This window comes from Moschus berezovskii, chromosome 17, assembly GCF_049115385.1.
Source record: "Moschus berezovskii isolate FMDL1 chromosome 17, NW_MosBer_1.0, whole genome shotgun sequence".
NCBI classification, from domain to species: Eukaryota; Metazoa; Chordata; class Mammalia; order Artiodactyla; family Moschidae; genus Moschus; species Moschus berezovskii.
Window position 1 is genome coordinate 39,633,668 of NC_142476.1, and position 23,645 is coordinate 39,657,312.

At 49.9% G+C, this 23,645-nt stretch overlaps 1 protein-coding gene across 3 annotated transcripts in view; it reads left to right on the forward strand.

The window, feature by feature from the left end:
- KAZN (kazrin, periplakin interacting protein) overlaps positions 1–23,645 on the forward strand; it is a 1,099,220-nt gene that overhangs the window by 957,322 nt on the left and 118,253 nt on the right. For all 3 annotated transcript variants that reach the window (XM_088845337.1, XM_055419253.2, XM_088845338.1), the window contains one exon: positions 3,270–3,461. In XM_088845337.1, coding sequence (XP_088701463.1) covers positions 3,270–3,461 — 192 coding nt within the window. The remainder of the gene's footprint in view (positions 1–3,269; positions 3,462–23,645) is intronic.

Here is a 23,645-nt window from a genome sequence, read left to right on the forward strand (position 1 = left end):
TTGCATAGATAGTAAACAAACCTTAGTGGCTTCCTCTGGACAGTTTGAGAAAGCCTTAAAATAAAATAAAAAACAGTTCTGGCTTCTACTTGCCTGGTAATGTAAATATAAATGGGATACTTAGCAGTCGCTTACACCCTAGTGGGAAATAGACATTTGGTGACTGTTGAGTGGGAACAGTCCCTGGTAGCTGTGTCTGGGGAGAATTGATGAAGGAAAGTGTCTTGGCCTATTTGGGTTGCTATAACAAAAATACCGGATGGCTTATAAGCCACAGGAATTTCTGTCTCACAGTTCTGGAGGCTGGAAGTCCAAGACTGCTGCTGCTGCTACTAAGTCACTTCAGTCGTGTCCGACTCTGTGCAACCCCATAGACGGCAGCCCACCAGGCTCCCCCATCCCTGGGATTCTCCAGGCAAGAACACTGGAGTGGGTTGCCAGACTAGGCACTGATAAATTCCGTGTTGGGTAAGGACCCTCTTGGTGATTCATAGCTGTCTTTTTTGCTGCATCTTCACCTGGTGGGCAGGTCACTAATTCCATTTATGATGATGGCTCCGCCCTCAAGATCTGATCAGTTCTCTTCACTACTGTCATCACCTGGGGATTAGGTTTCACATGTGATTTTTTTTTTTTGGCTGCACTGAGTCTTCGATGCAGCATGCACGATCCTCAGTCTTTATTGGCCACCTGCAAAGTCTTCGTGGTGGCATACGAACTCTTAGTTTCGGCATGTGAGATCTAGTTCCCCAACCAGGGATAGAACCTGGGCCACCTGCATTAGGAGCGTGGAGTCTTAGCCACTGGACCATCAGGAAAGTCTCTCACATACGGATTTTGAACACAAACATTCAGTTTATGGCAGAAAGCAAGAATGAAAGTTCTGGAGTCTTGAGTACTGCTGGAGATGGCAAGCCAGGGCTTGGGGCACAGAGTGTGGTTGGGATCAACATCTTTTATAATCTGACCCTGTCTGCCTCTCCTTTCCTTCTGCTCTTCCTCCCACTGGTTACCCAGGGACCTCTGGCTTCCCAGCACTTCTCATGCTGTTCCCTCTGCTCACTGCCCCCACCCCCTCCCCAGTCTTCCAAGACCTCTTTCAAATATTCTGTGCCCCAGGCAGGTACTGCCATTGCTTTGTGTTATAATTACTTGTGCTGCTGCGTCTACCTGCTGGAGACTTTTTGAGGATGAGGGTGTTCCCTTCTTTTTAGATACCCGGCAGTCCTGCAGTATAGACAGCTTGCTAACGTTTGCCTAGAATAAGGGCAGGGGAGGGACCCCCAATGCAAACTTCCTACTTTGTAGGTTTTCTAAGAGACTTGGACATTTCCCAGCCGTGTGCACTTGAGTCTGTTCATGTCAGAGCAACCAGGAACTCCTCTGCAGACAGCCTGCCTCCCCAGGGTGCAGGTTTGGCTTCCTTTAACCCATCTGGGGTCTGGGAGCACCAGCCTGAAGGTAGGACCTGTCTGTGACATTCACCCAGGGGTCCCCAGTGGCTGCAGGAGCAACTGGCTTGGAGTAGGTGCCGGTGAACTCTTGCTGGGTGGATGGATGGGTGGATGGATGGATGGAGGGGATTGTTTGATTGTCATGTGTCACCCATACAGTGTTCAGAACACTTGAGACCCCTCAGTGAATGCGGGCCTCCCACATTAATGAGGGGTTTGGGGTGTGTCGTCCAAAGTGCTGTCAGAATTGGACCTTGGGTGGGGCCGTTTTAGGGCTGTTGATGTAACTGTGGGGCTGAGACTGCCCAACAGGGAGGAACCTGTGAAGAAGGAAGGAAACACTTCTGGCAGCCCAGAGGCAGGACGAATCTAGCACCTTCAGAACTGAAAGTCTCCCCCAGATGGCCTGAGGAAGGCCTCCGATGGGGTGACAAGGCAGCTAATGGGCATATAGGGAGGGAGGGTTTCGAGCTCAGGAGTGAGGTGCTGTGCTCTGTGTTTCAGCCTGGAGACTGGCTGGGGGCTGAGGAGGATCTGGGTGGCCAGGGAGGCCTCTGCTCATCTGGGTGGCAGCTGGACCCAGGTGGCCTCAGAGGAGGTAGTTGAGGTGGACCAGGAACAGGGGCTGGAGTTGGTGCCGCCTTTCCCCAGGCTTCTGGGGGCGGAGGGACCCCAAGACCCTGAGGCCTCAGCTCTGCTTCCCCCCAGCCTGCCCCCGCAGGCTTGACTCTGCCTTCCTTTGGGTCCAGGATCCCCGAGGAGTGCAGGTTGTGGGACCTTAGAAAACACCACGCACCTGGGAGGACTCTGGGCTCCTCCCAGGGTCAGGAGCCTGGGAAAACAGCCCCACTTCACTGACAGACACTGAGCACTTGCTGTATACACGGAGCCCATTTCCTGGAACAGGCCCCATGAGAGGAGGGAACCTCACCACCCCACGAGGGTTATACCCATTTTACAGAAGGGGCATCTGAGGCTCAGGAGGAGGGACTTGCTTGTGACCACACTTGTGGTCAGCGAGGGAGCCAGACCAGAGACCCTGGGGCCTCAAGAGCTGTGCTGCAGCTGTGCCCTCTGACCCTCACAGGCAAGGACTGTGCCCACCCCCCTAAGGATGGAAAGAGCTTGGCCTGTGGCAGAGAGAGGTACCAACCTGCAGGAGGGTGTGAGCTTGGTGATACTTCCGAGGCCAGCTGCTCTGGGCCTGCTTCCATGAGCTTCTCAGAACCTCCTTTAATCAGCCTCTAAGTGAGGTGAGCATCTTGCCTGGGTCTGCACGTCCTGAGTTACTGTTGTGACTGTGCCTGGGGTCAGCCTGGTCTGGGTTCAGACCCCACCTCCGTTACCTGCTCACTTTATGAACTCACGGAGTTTCTTAGTCTCTCTGTACCAAGGCTTCCTAACCTGTGAAATGGGGTGAGATCTCCTGCCTCCAAAGGTTTTGGTAAATGAGGTAAAGCATGTAAAATGTAACTGGGTGTGACTATAATGCTCCTGCCCTCTGCAGGGAGGGAGACCCCGGCCATTGGAGTGGATGCTCTAGTTGCAGCCACAGTGGAGCCCTAGACAGTGTGGAGGTATGCAGCGGTGGGGATCCCACTTGGCGTGCTCGACAGACTATGGGTGGGGCCCAGGATTGGGGCAGAGGCTCTTTACAATAAGTTTGTTTTGGGGTATTCTTCCTGCACACGGTAGGAAAGGTGCTAAGCACAGAGCAAACAGAGCCAAAGCACCTTCAAATTGTGCCCAGAAAAGTGAGCGAACGCAGCCAGCATCCCCTGTCCCTGGTTCTAACTACATGCCCTTCTCCCCTAGCGCTCCTGCGGGAGGAAGTGTCCCGGCTCCAGGAGGAAGTCCACCTTCTCCGGCAGATGAAGGAGATGTTGATGAAGGACCTGGAGGAGTCGCAGGGTGGCAAGTCCTCTGAGGTCCTCTCGGCCACCGAGCTCAGGGTCCAGCTGGCCCAGAAGGAGCAAGAGCTAGCCAGAGCCAAAGAAGCCTTGCAGGGTGAGTGACAAGCCAGGGTCAGCCCCCTCCTCTCCCTCACCTGGGACTCAGCTGGGGCCACAGGGGGCACCGCGAGCCAGGGTCCTGCGTCTGCAGGGGGAGTGCTGTGGGCCCAGGAGTCTCCCAGCGCGGGCTGCCCCTTCCTTCTCGGTGGAGCCCTGCATCGTGCTGGGTCGGGCACAGGTGTCATTCCCTCCTGCGGTGTGACCACCTCAGGCTCTCCCTCACGGCCGGCCATGGGGCACCTCCCTCCGAGGCGTGATTGGCAGGGAGTCAGTTATCTTTGCTGACCCAGGGTGCTGCCCCAGCAGCTGGGTCTCCTCTTTCCCAGAACTCTCCAGGTCCTGCGGTGCGTCCCCTGCAGGACAGTGTGGATGTGCGGGGGTCCGTGCTGGAGGACACATCCATCCGCCACTTCACTCATGCTCGCCATGGTGGGCTCCCCAGGGGAGGGCTTGACCTCTTCTTGCTGTTACTTGGTCTGAAGGAGCTCCCCTCTAAGAAATCCAGCACCCAGCCCTGGGTGGGGGTGGGGGAGGAGCTGGGAGAGAAACCACTTGAAGACAGGAGGTCAGTGGGCCCACGTGTCACCTGCTTTCCTTAGTGCTGGCCTGGGATACTGGCGGCTGACATACCTCTCTCTCCTGGGAGCCACCTGCCCACACTGTGTCTCAAAAGGTTATTTGAGAAAGATTGGAAGACTTCTCCGAACAGTCCTGCAACAGGAAACATTGCAGGAGAAAGTATTTGGGGAGGTCTACCTTGATCTCTTGAGCCTCTCTTAGTATCTTTGATTCTCCTGGGGAGGGAAGAGGCAATAAAGCTTGGCAACCTCCTTCCCACTTACCACTGACTAGAACCAATAAATACTCTCTGAAGACTTTGTTTCTGAAGCCAAAGCAGGTTTATTCTTAAAGTTGATTTTGGCCTGCTGTAGCAAAGACCCCAAAACAGGGTGGCTTAAAGAATCTGTTTGTCCCTTTCTTCTGTAACTATCCCAAGGGCAATTCAGGCTGGTGGGCATCTCTGCTCCCCTTGGCCTGTGATGGATCCAGGGAAAGAGCTGAAGTTCAAGGTCAGAGAGTGTCTTTGGCAGGAGGGTGATTGGTTTTGCTGCAGGGAGTGCTCGGGGTCTGTGTCCCAGCTATAAGGCTCCCGAGGGGTAGGAGTGGGGGGTGGAGAAGGAGAAGGGATTTTGCGAGATGGTTAGTTGACTCTATCCTCCTGGGTTTCTCTGACCGGAGGTGTGAAGTGAGCAGCAGAACACTGGTTAAGCCAACTGTCTATCCAACACCCCACCACCCAGGAATCTCAGGAAACCATTGAGCCCTCATCCAGGTGTTCCAGCCCCTTTCTGTATCCTTCTCAGCAGTACACATTGTTCTTCTGGTGGGCCCACTTGGACAGTGTTCAGGGTGGTCTGTTCAGGCCATGGCAGGCAGGTGGTCTGTGTCACGGTCCAGCTGACACCACATGATCAGAAGTCCCTGGGCCAGGCATGCACACTTTCTCTACACAAGCCTCTTGCAGTCCAGGCAGATCTGTGTGAGCCCCCTCCACTCCCAGCTTCCCGGAGGCCCTGGAACATCCCTACCTTTCTCAGGAAGGAGAACCCAAGTCTCAGGAGTCTCCCATAGGAGGCAAGGGACATATGAGCTGGTGTCCTTTGGTCTCGCCAGGCTTTGCGATCCTGCAGAGAGTTGGGAAAGCAGCCAGACACTGTCTCAGCCTCCTCAGCCGGTGTTCATTGCAGGACAGAGACATCTGCCTTCTGTGTCCTGGGCCAAGGAAAGAGCTCTCACCCTTATTCTGCCTTCTGGACCTGTGAAGAGGAGGAATCCCTCTGTCTGCTGTTCCAGGGCCCAGGGGAATGGGCAGGGAGGCTCATTTACCCTCCACTCCCCAGCTCCTAGGACAGACGGCCTACACTCTCCAGACCTCAGCTTTCTGATCTGAATGATGGGACAGTAACAGTGAGTTACATGTGGTCGTGTCTGAGAAGGCTGTTACCATGATATGCATCCTTCTCTGTGTAGCCCACAGGGCACAGAGCTTTGCAGGCATTTCTTCCCAACTCTGTGCTGTATGATTTCTTATCCATCCCCAGAGGTCTTTAGGGCCTTGCTCAGGGACCCAGAGATCCCCTTGATGGGGCAGCTCCTTTATAGGAACAATCATCTCATCAAGAAGGATTTGTCAGTATTCATTCAAGGAAAGCTTTATTGAGCACCTATTCTGTGTCCCAGAGGGCTTCCCTGGTGGCTCAGACAGTAAAGTGTCTGCCTGCAGTGTGGGAGACCCAGGTTTGAACCCTGGGTCAGAAAGATTCCCTAGAGAAAGGAATGGCTACCCACTCCAGTATTCTTACCTTGGAAAATTCCGTGGATGGAGGAGTCTGGTAGGCTACAGTCCATGGCATCGCAAAGAGTCAGATACGACTGAGCGACTTTTTTTTTTCTACCGTATTCCAGCCCTGTTCTACTCACTTGGTCTACCATTCACCCCAGTCCTCTGGGAGGTATTAACCCCTTTCACAGCTGGAGACAGCTGAATGAGGTTCAGGGAGATTAAGTGACTTGGCCAAAGTGACAAGCTAATTATCAGCAGAGTCCAAAACTTTATCCACTGTGCTAAACGCCTTTTCTTCCCTCTGGATGAGGTCACTAGGGATGAAGTCAGCCTGGACAGGAGAGACCGGAGGCCACCCTAGCTCAGTAATGGGGACAGCACATTCTGGAGTCAGATCTGGGCTTGAATCCCAGCTGTGTCGCTTACTAGCTGTGTGACCTAAGGCAGATTCCTTAACCTCTCTGAACCATAATTCTCTTGCAGAAGGTAATAATACCTGTTTTTCTTATAATTGGGACCAGTTATAACTGGTACCTATTTCACAGAATTCTCAGGAGGATTAGAGATATGAGGCACTTGGCCCAGTGCCAAGTACCATTAGTGCAAATATTTGGTGATCAGATGACAGTGAGCTTGGCAGACCTCCTTGGATCTCTTTGGAGATGCTGGTCACCTGATTCCCAGACCCTAGACCCCCTGAGCCCATCTGCGTTCAAGGTAGCAAGTGTTCCTGAAAAGCAGTGAGGTGAACACCTTCAGTGGCCTCAAGCATCCTGCCTGGCACTCTACAAAGTCACAAAGATGCTGCCTCCCTGGCCACAGCACGTGGTGAGTAAATTGCAGACAGATGTGGGCAGAAGGAGATTAGATTGGGGCATGAAAAGGGATTTATATGCCCTTAATGAGAAAGATGAGAATAAATATCCCAGCCAAGAAAGCTGCAGATGTTGGATGACACTTGTTAGCAACCAGTGTCCCTACGGTGGGAAAATGCAGAACCCCCAGAGACTTCCACTCTGGTGGTCCCCACCCGGCCACCCTGAGTCTGGTAGCTTGGGGTTGGCTGAAAGTAGATTTTTTTTTTTAACATTTCTATATTTATTTGGTTGCACTGGGTCTTAGCCGCAGCACACAGGATCCTCGGTCTTTGTTGGGACATGCTGGATCTTTCATTTCAAGATCAGGGATTGAACCCAGGCTTCTTGCTGCACTGGGAGCTCAGAGTCTTAGCCACTGGACCACCAGGGAAGTCCCAAAACTGGCATTTTTCAATATGTGAGAAGATTAGGAACCCAAGCAAACACCCAAGACATCAGGCTATGATTCCAACATCAAAGAATCCAACAAAAAGAATCAACTCTGAGAGAATTGGGGTTTAGAAGGTTCCTTTGTTTAGAAGGTTCTGCTGGGATGAGTCTGGGAATGTTTGGTTTAGGACTTTAAGTCTCACCCTGAGTTCAAAGGCAGAAGCTCTGAATGGTTGTTTAATAAGGAATGGTGTCGTCGAGTTTGTAAACTTACCCCCAGAGTCCCTGCGTGACCCCAGCCCTACACACGTGGTGAGCTTGTTGCCTGGGGGATTCCTTTAGGGTGTCTTGATTTCCCCCTCAGTTTCGCTGATTTCATTCGAGATTCAAGGCATTACAGAAACAATGATCATGAAAATTTCCTTCTTCCCTTTTTTAATCACTTAACGGCATGTTGAGTGTGTTGAGCATTTTCCCACAAGGATAAATACTCTTTGAAAACATAATTTTTAATGACTCCATAATGTTCTGCCAAATGGAAGCCCTGTAATTTATTTAGCCACTTTTCTGTTATTGGACATTTAAGTTGTTTCCACTTTTTTTTTCTTTTCATTCTTGCTGTTATGTAGCACTACACTATGCAGATCTATGTAAATCTGTTTTCTTCAGTTCAGTTCAGTTCAGCCGCTCAGTCGTGTCCGACTCTCCGCGACCCCATGAATCACAGCACGCCAGGCCTCCCTGTCCGACACCAACTCCCGGAGTTCACTCAAACTCATGTCCACAGTCTGTGTTGCCATCCAGCCACCTCATCCTCGGTCGTCCCCTTCTCCTCCCGCCCCCTGGACCACTTTACACACATAACATTGATGACCCCAAAGAGCTTTTGTTTATATGGTTTAGATCTATCAGTGTTTGCTGTTTTAGAAATTAAAAGCAAAACATGTCTATATTATCAGTAATTTATTCTAAAATAACAATACTAAACCAATTACATGTTAGCATTATTTTTAAGTGAAAAATGACTGCTTTTTCCTAAATAAAGAGACTTGAGGGTGAAGAACAGCATTGTTTCACAATTTTCAAAAACTTCTTAATGTCTGACTTCGTAGAAAACTGCTGAGTTTTCACGGTTACTCCTCAGTCAAGCTACTGTGATTTGTTGTTTTGGTTGAAAATCTAGCATCACACAGATATGTATCTGGAAGAGGGAGAAGTAAATTAATTGTCTTATTAGATAACTGGATATTTCTCTTGATGCCATACTAGAACTCACCAAATGGTAGTTTCTTAGAGATGTGCTGAGTGTGGAATCTAAATCCATATCCAGTGAAGGTTTTGTGTTCTGGATGGACAAAACCATTGGTCAAATTGGCACTTTGAATGGAGATTATGGCTCAGTGGTAGAGTCTGCCTATAATGCAGGAGACCTGGGTTCAATCCCTCGGGTCAGGAAGATCCCCTGGAGAAGGAAATGGCAACCTCTTCAGTATTCTTGCCTGGAGAATTCCATGGCCAGAGGAGCCTAGTGGCCTACAGTCCATGGGGTCACAAAGAGTCAGACATGACTAAGCAACTAACACACACACACATGGAGATTGTACCCATACATGATTTTTTGGAATCTAACATTGATCCAACCAGTCCATTCTAAAGGAGATCAATCCTGGGTGTTCATTGGAAGGACTGAAACTGCAATACTTTGGCCACCTCATGCGACGAGTTGACTCACTAGAAAAGACTCTGATGCTGGGAAAGGTTGGGGGCGGGAGGAGAAGGGGACAACCGAGAATGAGATGGCTGGATGGCATCACCGACTCTGTGGACATGAGTTTGAGTGAACTCCGGGAGTTGGTGATGGACAGGGAGGCCTGGCGTACTGTGATTCATGGGGTCGCGGAGAGTCGGACACGACTGAGCGCCTGAACTGAACTGAACTGAACATTGATCACTCAGAAAATAATGGTTCCCTGAGTGATGTGAATCCTCCAAAGGTTGATATATTTCATTGTCTAACATCAAAAACTCACATCTGTTAATATCACCACCAATCTCTTTAGAAAAGTCTTTAAGTCTTGAGGATCTGGTAAAGTCCTCATGGCAGATCAAGTTTGCCCAAATTCTGATTTTTCACTCAAAATTTCAGGTTTTATCACTAGCAACAAATACTGTCACTTGTTTTCCTAGAAGTAATAGGCTTACTTTTTTGGTAACTTATTAGTTCAGTAGTTTGCCAGATACTATAGTGTATGTTAGTCATTCTTTCAATTACAAATGATGTCCTACAAAAAGTGACTAGCTAGCAACTCAGTTTCGCAAATGATTTTCCTTGAGACGGCCATTGTACTTTGATATGCAACAAGAGTTTTAAGTGTACTTCCCATTTTATTTAAAAAATATGTACTTGGGGATCAAGTTTGAATATAATTAATTATTTTTACCTCTTCCTCAAGGATATTCTTAAGTAAAACTGCCCCTCCCTTTTTTCCAACTGTGAGTGCATTGTGTAAAGAACATAGTTACTTCTTATGCAGTTTGATGCCACTGTCATGATTTCTGCAAAGATGTCAACATTTTTCCCAGCATAGCTTTTTTTTTTTACCAACATTACAAATATTTACACAATAAAAGAGGCAAATAATGTCTGAGTACTGTTATGAAATAGTTTTCCTCTTGGACCCCCTGAAATGTTATTGGTGGTGGTAGTGGTGGTGACAGCCAGCATTTTTGAGCACTTTTATCTCAAAATGCCACACACGTTAGTTCATTTAATTTTCACATGAGTATGAGGTGGGCTATGAATGTGCCAAGATTGCACAGCAGTACCTGGTTTGGGCCAAGTTCAGACTTTAGCAGGGACAGAGAAGGCGTTACTGTAGGGGATATAGCATGGTAAGAAGGCCAGCCTGTGTACAGGAGTGGGAAGGTGGAGACTCTGCAGCAGGAGATGATCACAGTGAGCCCCAAGGCTTGGACCCTGAGGTTCAGGAACATGGAGGTTCTGAGCAGGAAGAAAGTATGAGGAGTGAGGTGTTAAGATTAGGATCCCGTTGCCCTTTCCCACCCTTTCCTTGCCTTGCAGCCTCATCTCTCTCCTTCTGGCATGTGGACACACATGTTACATATGTGTAGTTCCCCAACATGCCTGTGGATCCTCTTCCTTCTCTGGGTCTCTGCATTTGCCCTTTCTTCTCCCCCAGCCTTCTGAGGGTCATTCTTCCTCCAACACCCAAATCAGGCTTTCTCCAGGAACCATCTCCACTTGATGGGAGATGTGGTTGAAAACTGAAAACTCAGCAGTCTTCCATGAAGTCAGACATTAAAAGTCTTAGCCACTGGAAGGCTAGGCCCATCACTAAGGGCCTGTGGTTGGCAGGATCATACCCCTTCACCCCCAAGATGTCTGCCTTCCAATTTCTAGAGCATATGGATATGGTGGTTTACATGGCAAATGAGAATTAAAGTTGTTATTCAGACATCCTTAAGATGGAGGGATGGTCCTGTGGGCCCAGTGTGATCCCATGGGTCCTTCAAAGTGAAAGAGGAGGCAGAAGAGTCAGAGTCAGAGCAAGTCAGAGAACAGGCTGGAGATTTAACATGAGGACTCAATCCATCAGTGCTGGCGCTGAAGATGGAGTCGGGGGCCACAAGCCAAGGAATGTGCATGTCCTCTTGAAGCCCGAAAAGACAGATTCTTTCCTAGAGCCTCCAGAAGGAAGGTTGCCCTGCCCACACCTTGATGTTAGCCTCCCAAGATCCGGTTCAGACTTAAGATGTCTAGAGCTATAAGATACTAAATCTGTAGTAATTTACTGCAAGAGAAGGTAGAGGCTAGTAAGGGCCCCTCCTCCCTGTACTTCACAGCCCTAGACACTGACCTCCCTTAGGACTCAGCACACACTGCGGGGGTGTCTGTTTCCTGTTGGGTTTGCCACTTGCCAGGCTCCTACAGGCACAGCTCCCAGCACAGATGTAGCCTTATTATCTGAACAAAGCCGATGATTGGTGAGCGCGGCAAAGGAGAAACGATGCCCAGGTTTCCTCTCTTCAGCATGAGGGGTAAGCCCTGGCAGGGCCTTGTCCCTGCCTCACAATGAGTCACCTGTCCTACACTGAGCTCCTGGAAGGAACTGAGCCTTATTATTTAATCTGCTCATTCAACAAATGTTTCCTGAAAGCTTCCCCACAATAGAACCTATGCCTGTGGCTCAGACTATTTGGAGGTGGATCAGACCCAGGCCCTGCCCAGAACCCAGTGACACGCCGGAAACCCACAACATACTCAATGCACATGCATTGAATAGTATATTTTTTTAATGACCAAACAGGCTGGCAGGTAAGAATCTGTGCCACAGATATTCTGCTTTGAGGAGTTCTGGGGTGCCAAGAGTGTCCTAGGCCTTGAGCAGCAGGGGACACCAGTGTCCTTTTTGTTCCTAGCAGGTGTGGCCATGTCTTGGCTGCCTTTGTGAGCGTAACTAGGCCTGCAGACAGTGGGGCGGTAGGTGGCCCGAGTGGCTGTTGAATAGAATAATGTGTCATCGCTCCTGGGATGGTTCTGCCCACCTGCTTTTTCTACACACACATCCTTGTCTCCAACGCTGTGTGGGTTTGAAAAGCAACTTAATGTTTCCTATTTCCCTTCCCACATCCGCAATCCATTCTTTGTCTCATTCCTTGTATCAAAGGGTTTGTTCATCTTCTGGGCAGTCTGTTGCCCTGGGTTGAATTTATATGCTCCCCTTTGATAAGTAAGTCATACACAGACGCTTCCACTGTTTCCTTGGGCCATCTAGCCTGATGCCCTGGCGGCTGCTGCAGCCCCCCGCTCCCCCAGAGCCAGCCCCTCTGTCCCACAGCCCTGATGTCAAAGACTCTTAAGTGATACACCTTAGAATTTGGTAGAAGCTTCCAGAGAGTTTTAACTCTACTGACAGAATATCTTCCAAATATGCTACTGGCTCTTTTTAACAGTTAACAGATCCCCCTTGAAAGCATCTTCAGTTCAGTTCAGTCGCTCAGTCGTGTCCAACTCTCTGCGACCCCATGAATCACAGCACGCCAGGCCTCCCTGTCCATCACCAACTCCCGGAGTTCACTCAAACTCATGTCCACAGAGTCGGTGATGCCATCCAGCCATCTCATTCTCTGAAAGCATCTTAGACTCCAGATTTGATCCAGGTGAAGATGATCTGGGGTCAGGTCAAAGAAGTGTCCAGAATCTTTGCTGTCTATCACAGCTTTGGCTAGGGTTATGGAGAAGGAAATGGCAACCCACTCCAGTGTTCTTGCCTGGAGAATCCCAGGGACGGGGGAGCCTGGTGGGCTGCCGTCTATGGGGTCACACAGAGTCGGACACGACTGAATTGACTTAGCAGCAGCAGCAGCATGTGTCTCTGGCAGGTTAGCTGCTTCACATGGCAGCTAGATTCCCGAAAAAGAATCACATCCTGTGATGCACATGACTGTTTAATAAATGTTTATTTGGAGTAGTTTGAAATTTCCAGAAAAGGTGCAGAGTCCGTACATGACCAGTTCGCCCATCATCAGCACCTTAGATGCAGTACCTCCTGCTTCTTGTTTGCTGACGTCTCATTGGCCAGAGAAAGTCACATGATCATGCCCAGCATCATGTGGACAGAGGCTCTCAGGCTCTGGTTCCCAGGAAGAGCAATATGTTGGTGGCCATGAATGTGGATCCACAACAGAGAGCATTTTGTTTTATTTATTTTTTAATTTAATTTTTATTTTATATTAAAGCTGATTTACAGTGTTGTAAGTTTCAGGTGTACAACTAAGTGCTTCAGGTACGCATATACATGTATCTCTTCTTCTCAGATTTGTTTCCCATTTAGGTAATCGTAGAATATTGAGTAGTGTTCCCTATGCTATTCAGTAGGTCCTTGCTGGTTATCTGTTTTATATATGAGTGTGTATATGGCAATGCCAGACTCCAGATTTATCCCTCCCTGCACCTTTCCCCTTTTGTAACTGTAAGTTTGTTATTGATGTCTGTAAGTCTGTTTCTATTTTGTAAACAAATTCATCTGTATCATTTTTTTAGATTCCACATATAAGTGATATCATGTGATAATTGTCTTTCACAGAGAACATTTTAACTAGAACCATATCCAGAATTTGCTTAGAATCCAGGGTTCTGGTGACACATGGCATCAACCTTGTCCCCTTGGGCTTCTTTGCTTTTTATAGGTTTTTACATCTGAGTGACCTGTGTCCTCCCTCCTCGCCCTGTCTGGGGATTTCCCCCTGGCTCCTTGACTCTATGAATTGGAAAGGCAGCTAGTCCTGTCCCTCCCCTCACGTACCCTTTGTCACCCTTTCTGCGTCCCTAGACCAGAGTCTACTCCCGTGGCCCCCCAAGCAATTACTCTTTCTGGGGTCTCCTTCAATGCTTTGAGTCCAGTTCTCAGTAGATTACGTTATGTATTAATGTTCTGATTGTGGCAGTCTTCCATTTATCCTGAGAAAAGCAGCAAGACTGGTTAGTTTGAAAATACACAGACACTCTCCAGGACTTACCCTCCACATATCTGTTTAGGAAGCAAGTACTAGAGCCCAATAGCTGTTCTCTATTTAGGAAAAAATACCTCATATACCCATTTCATAGTTGGGATGACTGAGGTGTGAACACATAATAAATCCCTTTTGAGCAATAATCACCTCGGCTGGCTTTTTTTATTATTAATGTTTATTGGATTACAGTACAATGTTGTCTTAGTGTCTGCTGTACAGCGAAGTGAGTCAGCTACGTGTGTACATATATCCGCTCTGATTTCTATTCCCTCCCGCTTAGGTCACCACAGAGCATCCAGTAGAGTCCCTGTGCTATGCAGCAGTTCCTCATTCAGCTCAGTTCAGTTCAGTCGCTCAGTCGTGTCCGACTCTCCGCGACCCCATGAATCACAGCACGCCAGGCCTCCCTGTCCATCACCAACTCCCAGAGTTCACCCAAACTCATGTCCATCGAGTGGGTGATGCCATCCAGCCATCTCATTCTCTGTCGTCCCCTTCTCCTCCCGCCCCCAATCCCTCCCAGCATCAGAGTCTTTTCCAGTGAGTCAACTTGTCCCATGAGGTGGCCAAAGTATTGGAGTTTCAGTTTCAGCATCAGTCCTTCCAATGAACACCCAGGATTGATCTCCTTTAAAATGGACTGGTTGGATCTCCTTGCAGTCCAAGGGACTCTCAAGAGTCTTCTCTAGCACCACAGTTCAAAAGCATCAATTCCCTGTTTATACATAGTATCAACAGTATATATATGTCAGTGCCAACCTTCCCGTTCATCCCACCCACCTCTTCCCAGCTTGGTGTCCATACATTTGTGTGTCTATATCTGTTTGTAAATAAGATCATCTGTAACATTTCCCTGGCGGCTCAGAGAAAGAATCCGCCTGCAGTGTAGCAGCTACAGGACACGCAGGTTCAATCCCTGCATCAGGAAGATCCTGACCTAGAAGAAGGCATTGCAACCCACTTCAGTACTCTTGCCTGGAGAATCCCATAGACGGAGGAGCCTGGCAGGCTACAGTCCATGAGGTCAAAAAGAGTTGGGCATGCCTGAAGCAACTTAGCACACACATACTATTTTTTTAGATCCCATGTATGTGTGAATATATGATATTTTTTTTCTTTCTGACTTACTCTACTCTCTATCAACTAACATTGTTTAGTACTTGGACTTAGCTTTGCTGCATGAACCCATTGACCCTCCCAACAACGCTTGTTAGAAGATGAATAGTGTATAGCCTCAGTTTCCCCATCAACAAAATGGAGATGAGAGAGTCTCAGATTTTTCTAATTTTCCTGGCTGTTAGACTTGATCCCCAGTGACCCTGGTTTCCAAATCTCTGTTCTTAGCAGATTCTCTTGATTCTGAGGTCTTAGGGGTGGTCATAGCAGAAGAGAGGAAGGAAGTGAAATTGGGAAGAAAGAAGACAGAGGGCCAGATCTGGGTTTGGAAGCACAGTATCCTTGAGTGTCACCCCGGGGCCCCTTGAGGCACCAGGATTTGTGGATTCATTCCCAGCTTTTGCCCTGGAGGTTGTCCCAGGGAGTGGAGGTGTCAAGGCTGGTCTCTGGGACACACAGGCCAAGAGCTTCTCTTCCCGGCCTCCTCTCCCTGTGCTGCGCAATGAACACACTGCAGCCCCGGGACCTGCCAGTGGCCTCGGCCACCATATTTAAGGTGTGAGCATGGGCTGCGGACCTTGAGCCACTGCTTTAGTTAATCCCCCCTCCCTTCCCAGGAAGGTCAGAGACTGATCGGCTAAAAGGAGGAGAACAGAGCTCAGTGTGAGAAAAGCCAGGTTCTCGAACTGCCTCTCAGAAGACATTGCCCGAGACCCTGTTCAACCCTGTTTGGAGCCGTGACCTCCATCACTATGTGAGCCCATCTTGCCACGATGGACAGGACAGGGTCCTGAATCTGTGGCAGAGAGTGAGAGAATCATACTGGCCTCTGTCCTGGGAAAGGAGCTTTGGCCTGAGACAGGCCAGGGCGGAGGTGGGGCAAGAGTGTTCAGAGCTGGCCCTCCTTCTGCGGCGGCTGTAGTGGGCACCAACCCAAGGTGGCCATGGACATGGGGTCAAATTTGGTGGGGGCCTTAGCTGTGATTCTCCTCAGTCCTGGTTGGGTCCCCAGAGGATGCTGTCCTGGCCTCAGACAGGAATCTGGGGGTGAGCTTCCTTCCTGGGAGATGCCCCTGATGATGGTCAGACAGGAAAGGAGGAAGCAGGGCTTTAGGGGCCTTCAGTGAAACATGGGGTAAGGGGGGACAGAGGTGGCACAGGTTCAGTCAGACCCAGCCAGCCTTCTCGGGGACCTCCTGGGCTAGCCCTGTGCTGAGCCCTCCACACCCCACTTCCCTTTCTCCTCAGAGCCAGCCCACAATGTGGGTGGAGTTAGCCTGACTTTACAGTTGGGTAAACTGAGGTTCCTAGAGGGTTCTACAGCATGCAGGTCTCAGTGTTTGAGCTTGAAGTCTCCTGCCTGACACAGATCCTGTCCTGCTTTCAATTCTGATCAGTAGAAATCTCTCCAGTGTTGATAAAATCTTACCTAGAACCCCACTCATTTATTCATTCAGCAAACAGTGAGGTTCTGCTATTTGCCAGGCTTTGTTCTGGGCCTTTGGGGTATATCTGTGAGCAAAATAGAAGGTCCATTTTTCGTGGATCTGCTGTGTAACAAACAGCCCCCAAATCCTACTGGCACAAAACAACCCACATTTTTCTTACATCCTATGATTTTGTGTGTCAGGAACTTGGCAGTTGGACAGTTCTTTGGCTGGGGGATTTTTCAGTTCCACATGGTGGATGGGGTTGGGTGGGTGGAGTCCTGCTGTGATGGGCTTTTCCTCTGGAAAGTCTAAGCCAGCTTCATTCACATGTTTGGGGCCTTGGTGAGACTGACAACCCAAACACCCGTTTGTGGCCCCTCCTCAAGGCAGTCAAACCTCCTACACGGGCTCAGGGATCCCACAGAAAAGGTTCCAGGAAATCCAGGAGCAGGCTATAAGGCTTGTCCGTCTCGGGCATCACTTAGCGTCATTTCCACCACATTCTGTTGATGACAGGTCAGCCACAAGGCCAGCCAGACTCCGCACTATAAAAAGCACGTATGGGAAGTATTATTGTGTCCATCTTTGCTAAAATACCATCTGCCACACAGGGGAAGGAGAAGGCCGACAGCAAACAAGGAACACAGAAAAACAAAATCAGAAGTGTCGGAGGCTTATCAGTACTGTGGGGGCCACGGAAATTTTTTGCAGTGGGATGAGATAGGAAGCCCAGTCATTCCACGCCTGGGTCCTTATTCACCTAGGAAATATATGTCCACACAAAGACTTGTACACAAATGGTCCTAGCAGCTTTCTTTGTAATAGCCAAGCGCTGGAAGCAGCTCAAAAGTCTATCAACAGAGGAATGAACAAACGAACCAACATAACCTGCGGTGGAATTCCACTTGGCAGTAAAGCAGCAAACTGTTGAGATGGGCAGTCACGTGGTACATCTCACACTCATTATGCTGAGTGCCAGAGTCCAGGAAGAAAAACAGTGTATCCTGTATGGTTCCATTCACATGAAACTCTAGAAAATGAAACCTGATCTGTAGAGACAGATCAGTGGTTGCCTGGGAGATGGGAGGAGGGGCAGGAGTGCGGCTTTCAAGGGGGAAGAGCAAACTTTGGGGATGACGGATGTTTATGTATGCCAGGTTATAACAAATGGTCCGCGTTACATATGTGCAGTTTATTATGTTATTTATTATCTGTAGAGGTGTTTTAAAAAGAGGGTCTGGTGGCTTAGGAATCCTGGGTGGAGGGCGTTTTGTAGTGAAGGGTATTCATCGCCCTGCGGGCCCCACTCAGGCAGCCTGCAGCTTAGCCTTCATGCTGGCCACAGAGGGGACTCAGCCCCAGGAGGGCACAGCCCTGTCCTGTCGGGACCTCAGCACCTGAGGCTCTTGGGCTCCATGAACAGGCAGAGATCAGTGAGGTCCAAGGCTGCATGTGCTCTGGCCTGGGCACCCAGCCCAGCTCTTTAAATAGGTCCAACCACATGGGCTGGCCAGTGGCTGTGACAGAAGCTGCTAACAACCCGGTAAGCTTCGTGCCCAGAGCCTGACGTGGGGGCACAGGAGGAGGAGAGGCATTCTTGGGAAACCCTAAATCAAACACTCAGCAATATAGAAAGGAGTGTTCTGATTCAGCTCGGGGAGCAGGTACCATGCTAGGGAAAAGATGGAGATTAAAATCCAATGGCTTCATAGTATTTTAAAGATTAACACTTATGTTTAATGTGTAGGTAATGATGCAATTCTTGTGTATTTATTCAATAGTGCTCTGGGCCAGGAACGCATAGGCTGTAAAAGCCATGAATGATCTCAGAGAGGTCTCCCCACTTTTCAGATGAGAAGATGGAGAGCCAGAGAAGTAAGCTGCTTGGAATATAACGCAGGGAAGGTGTGCCTGACTCTAGGACCTCGGGGGTTTAGCCAGTGCCCTACACAGCCCCATGGGGAGCCCATAGCTGCTTGTTTAAATGACTAATAGGGTTTTGTTTGTTTGTTTGTTTGTTTAGCCCTTTCTGAATTCTGACTCTTCTTTTTTTTTTTTTTTTTTTCGATTTTTAATTGGAGGATAATTGCTTTACAATGTTGTGTTAGTTCCTTCTGTACAACAGTGTGAATCAGCTAAGTGTATCCATACATCCCCTCCCTCTGGAGCCTCCCCTCGAGGTCATCACAGAGCCCGGAGCTGGCTCCCTGTGCTCTAGAGCGGCTTCCCACTAGCTCTCTGTCTCACACATGATAGTGTATACATGTCAGTGCTGCTCTCTCAATTCCTCCCACCCTCTTCTTCCCCCGCTGTGTCCACACGTCCATTCTCTATGACGCGTCTCTATGATTTTTAATGATGAGTCATTTGTGATGTGTTTCTTGGAGACAGGCTGGGCCTGTGAATTAGAGGCAGTGGTGCTTGTCGGTGCTGACAGTCCGGGGTCCAGGGCTCTCCAGCAGGGTTGCCCCCAGCCTCTGTGGGCCCCATCTGGAAAGTGGGAGGGTTGGGCTAAGTGTTCTTACAAGTCCCTGTTGTAATGTACCTCAAGCAGCAGACTCAGAATGCGGGGAAAATATCTGTGTGTGGGGGGGATCAAGCCAACCTCTGAGAAAGCCAGGACAGCAGCTTAACGCTGCCTGCTGACTGCAGAAGTGGTGATAGAAGTGGTGACAGTATGGCATGTCCCCGTGTCATACCAGCTGGGCCTCTGCCTGCCACCAGGCCTGCCACTCTCACCCCAGCCCAGGACCAAGACCTGCACCCCAGGGCCAACCAGCAGCCCTTAGCCTCTGACTTTTGCAGCCCCTGACCTCCAGAGAAACTTGCTCACCCAGGAGCTCTGGGCCATGAAGATCTAGAAGCATCTTTCTGATTCAGGCCTCGCAGTGGTACCCAAGGAAAGAAAAGACTTCAGCAAGAACCCCTGGGCTGGCATTTACTGGACAGCCCAGTGGTTACAACTTTGCCTTCCAGTGCAGGGGGCGGGGATTTGATCTCTGTTTGGGGAGCTAAGATCCCACGTGCCTCACAACCAAGAAGAGCAAAATATAAAACAGAAGTAATGTTGTAATAAATTCAATAAAGACTTGAAATCTTTAAAAAAACCAGACAAACCCTGGGCTCAGGCAGAAGGCGGGGGATGAAGTGAAGGAAGTGACTCTTCCCCATTCTGCAGTCACTTGATGACAAGAAAGGGGTGCACCCTTGCTTGTCTCCACTCACGCCATCTCTCGGACTGGGGAGGGAGCAGGGAACCATGGTCATCCTGGCAGGAGACAAAGGTCGGAGCTCAGATGGTACCAACAGGTCACGTAACCAGAAAAGCCAAGCTGATGCTCCCGTGACCAGTCAATGCTGCTAACACCTGCCAAGCCCTCCGGAAGAGGCTGGAGCGTGCTTCTCTCTGTCGGTTTTGGCTCCTAGCTGCCCTGGAGACAGGCCCGGTTAGATGCTTATCCTGGTGCCACTGTCTCCCACCCAGCGTTCAGCACTGGATGCAGCATGTGACCTGAGATGAAGGCAGAAGATGGAAAGCAACATGGAGCCTTCAGGACCGTCGCTTCCTCTGGGAGGTGGCTGTTGACTCAGCGCTTTAAGGCTGGGAGCGCCTTGAAGTCTGGGTCTGAAATGTGTTTGTGTCTCTATGATTGTCCCACTCCTGCTGCCCAGGAGTGAGCAAGGCTGGGGAAGCAGGACAGAGCAGAGACGGGATGCGTGCTGAGCCCATGGGGCGGCTCCCAGTAGGTGCGCAGGAAATGGACCAAGAGTGGCGGGAGGGCTCACAGCCCATGTGAATGTGCGCACAGGGTGTCTCTGGTCTGGAGGGCCTGGTCATGGGGGGTGTTCCTCAGCCTGACTTTTCTGGTTCCATGACTTGTTGGGACCATCCAAGCCCTGACCTTTGTCTTCTGCCAGGATGACCGTGGAGTGCGTTGTATTCCCTGCTCCCTCCCCAGTCTGGATGATGGCCTAGGTAGGTAGGTGCACCCCTTTTTTGTTGTCAAGTGACTGCAGATTGGGGGAGAATCACTTCCTTCAAGGGTAGAACGGGGTGGGGTGGTACCCAGAAGGAGAGGGACTGGGTGCCTGGGCCAGTCCTGCCAAGGCAGGGCAGTTTCCTGGCTGGAGTTCCCAGAGAAATGTGACTCTGGAGAGCCTCCGCAGGGGCAGTAGGCTCACATGCTTCCCAGGACCACTCGGGGACCAGCTCAGCGTCCCACCATCCTACAAAGATCCTTGCTGTTCTCCTTTTCTCCATGTGAGGAGCATAAGCTCAGAGAGGTTGCATGACATGCCTAGGGTCATGTGGGTAGCAGAATCAGGACCAGGCTTGTCCCCCGCACTTGAACTTGGACAAGTTGCTCAAGTTTTCTTCCCCATAGGTAGAATATCCACATTGGTATCATAATAGCATCTACTCAGGGGTTGTAGGGATTAAATGAGGTGATTCATAAAAAGAGGTTGGAACAGTAAATGTCTGCTATTCTTCCTTTATTATTTTTCTTTTACTGAGTTCAGAGTGATTGTATACTTTATTTTCCAAACAAGGAAACTTTTATAAGAGAAAGAGGTTTTATTAAAAGTTGTCCTGATAGTAAGGGATAGATAGGGAATTGGGGATGGACGTGTGCACACTGTTATATGTAAAATGAATAACCAACAAGGACCTACTGTATAGCACAGGGAACTCAGCTCAGTGTTATGTAACAGCCTAAATGGGAAAATAATTTGATACACGTATATATAGAATTGAATCACTTTGCTCTATACCTGAAACACACATATTGTTTATCAACTACACTTCAATATAAAATTAAAAGTTTTGTTTTAAAAGTTGTCCTCCAACAATCAGAGCAAACTGGGACTGTCTCAGATAGACGGGATCTGTAGCCCTTGACCACAGACGGGATGTGAGGAGGTGGACAGGTGTCAGACAGGTACTTCAGGTCAGAGGAAGGCATAAGCAAAGCTGTGTACGGAGGATGTTCGTTGTACACACAGGTGACCAGGAGGTGGCTGAGGGGCCCCGTGCCCCGCTGGACAGGAGGAGCAACATCCCCCTACCTGCACCTGACCCCATGGCCCAGGGGCATCTTTCCCCCACCCCAGGCTCATCTACATGCTCTGAGGCCACATGCGCAGCCAGCATCATGATTTACAAGGGCACGGTGGACCCTTCCATTCTTTATGGACCAGAAAAAGGCATGATGTTTACCATGACAGAATGACATAGTATGACACCTCAGAAACCATTCCAATGCCCTGTTGAGCAGGAGCAAGCAGAGGTGGAGATGGATGCTATGAAGTCGCGGAGCGCATCCCCAGCTGACACCAGAGGAACAAAGCTTTTGGGTGGCGGCTCCAGGAGGAAGGATGAAGGAGGCCAGAGAGGGGGGTGGAGTGACGGGAGAAGACTCCTGTCTCCAGCCTGTGTGGCTTTCCTCGTAAACCTCAGCAGGAGCACGTGAGGCCTTGGGAAGGTGGGGTTTCCAGACAACCATTGTTACCCACCCACATGGACCTGGTGTCTCGCAGTGTAGCAGGGTGTTCCTGGGAGCTCAGAGCAGCCTCCCCCGTGGAGCAGGGAGTGAGGGGGGAGTGGCCAGAGCTGTCAGCCGGGTTCTGTGTGGGTAAATGATGTGCCCCAGCTAGAAGCTCTAAGCTGTGGCCTGGACCTGTATCTTAACTCCCAACCCTGAATGCTCACTGAGCTTCTTCACTCTTTACCGTCTCTGGTCCTCAAACAGATTTCTAAACTTTTTAATGGAATCTTGAACCCAGTAGAGCAGTTTGTACATAAAGATCTTACCTCAAGAAGTATAGGCCAGTCACCAATCTGTGGATTGTAAATGCGTATTTTTAAAATTAATGTGACTCCTGCTAGCCTAATTTAATAGCCTTTGTGCAAATTAGAAAAAGGCGTGAAGTCTACGGCCATACCACCCTGAATGCACCCGATCTCATCTGATCTTGGGAACTAAGCAGGGTCAGGCCTGATTAGTACTTGGATGCGAGGAAAAGGCCTGTAGACAGATTAGGAAAAGGTGCTTCCCCACCCCCCGCCTTGAGCACAGCCCTGCTGACCTGCCGCCTGGTGACCGGCAGGCAGCGCCTGTGTGTGGCCACATTCCTAAGGGTTTCAGTCCTGCTACAGGTTCTGGCAGGGGGGCAGAGAGATGCCTGTGCTCCAGGTAGCTGTGGCCCTGCGCTAAGCTGCACAATTTGACAAGCGGAACACCAGCTGGATTTTATCTCCCACTCAGCTTAGCGACCAGGCACTTCGGGGCCAAGCACCAGCTGTGCAACTGCCTATGGTGGTCCTGGGTGGGAGTCACGGCCATCTTGGCTGGCTGTGTTTGGCATAAAGAGCAGTTTCATCTTGATTTCATCTTAAGAATTTTCAGATGGAAAGGTACAGCAACACCTTTTTAACTGAGTTTTATACCATACCCCAAGCTTGCTCAAACCATGACGCCCCGGGTATGGTGACCCATCCAGGGTACCTTTCTCACTTGGAGGAAATGAAAAGTGAAGTGCCTGTTAGAAAGGACTTATCCTGGGCAACCAGCAGAAGTCCAAAAGGGGCTGTCCCCTGGAGGGAGTTAGCATTTATTGAATGCCTGCTGTATGCCAGGCTCACTGATACATGTCTCATTTTATCCTCATAGCCAGCCCATGAGAAGGGGTTCTGTTATCACCCCAACTTCACAGAGGAGGTCACTGAGATTCTAGGTGAAAGGAATTTGCATGGGACACTCAGATGCTTGGCGCAGCCAGAATCAGCACCGCAGCCCATTCATTCTGCCTCTAGAACCTACCCTCCTCACCACTGTACCATAAAGACCACACCTGTCTGTTGACACCTGAAGTTCCCCTGAGCCCTTAAAAATGTGGGTTTGGATGGAGGTGGGCAGTCTTGGGCTTGGGAAGGATGAGGCCTCTCAGTTTGTCCCCTGCTGTTTTCAGCACCCCGAAACCTTGAAGGGGCACCTGACACGGGGCTGTCCAGAGATGGTCCCCATGTCCTGGCAGGGAGGCTGGAGGCACAGTGCCGCGTCTTCCCACCACCTCAGTTCCTAAAGACGTCTTCCCCTGGCCCAGGAGCCTAGCACAGGAAGCACAGATGCAGGCTCGGGAAGAAGTCCCAGCGAGTAACGACAGCCCGCAGGGCACCCTCCAGCTGACACCCTCGGCTCCTACTCCGAGCTCTGTTGAGGGAGCACCTGGCCCCCTGGCAGGAGTCTTGCAACTTGCCCATGACCATCAGAGCAGTAGGCCAGACTGTTCTTTGGACCTGTTCAAGGCAGTAGGGAGCCTTTTCTTTACTCCAGAAATGAGCAGAGCGTGTTTCTGAGGTTTCTCTAGACACCCAGAGAACTCCTTCTCCCTCCCCAGGTGCCAGAGTTTTATCTGGGGCACCATTTGTCTGCACTGTTCACACCAGGCTGGGTGGGCATGGTGAAACTGTGTACCGCCCCCACCACCACCCCAGCCTTTACCTTGCC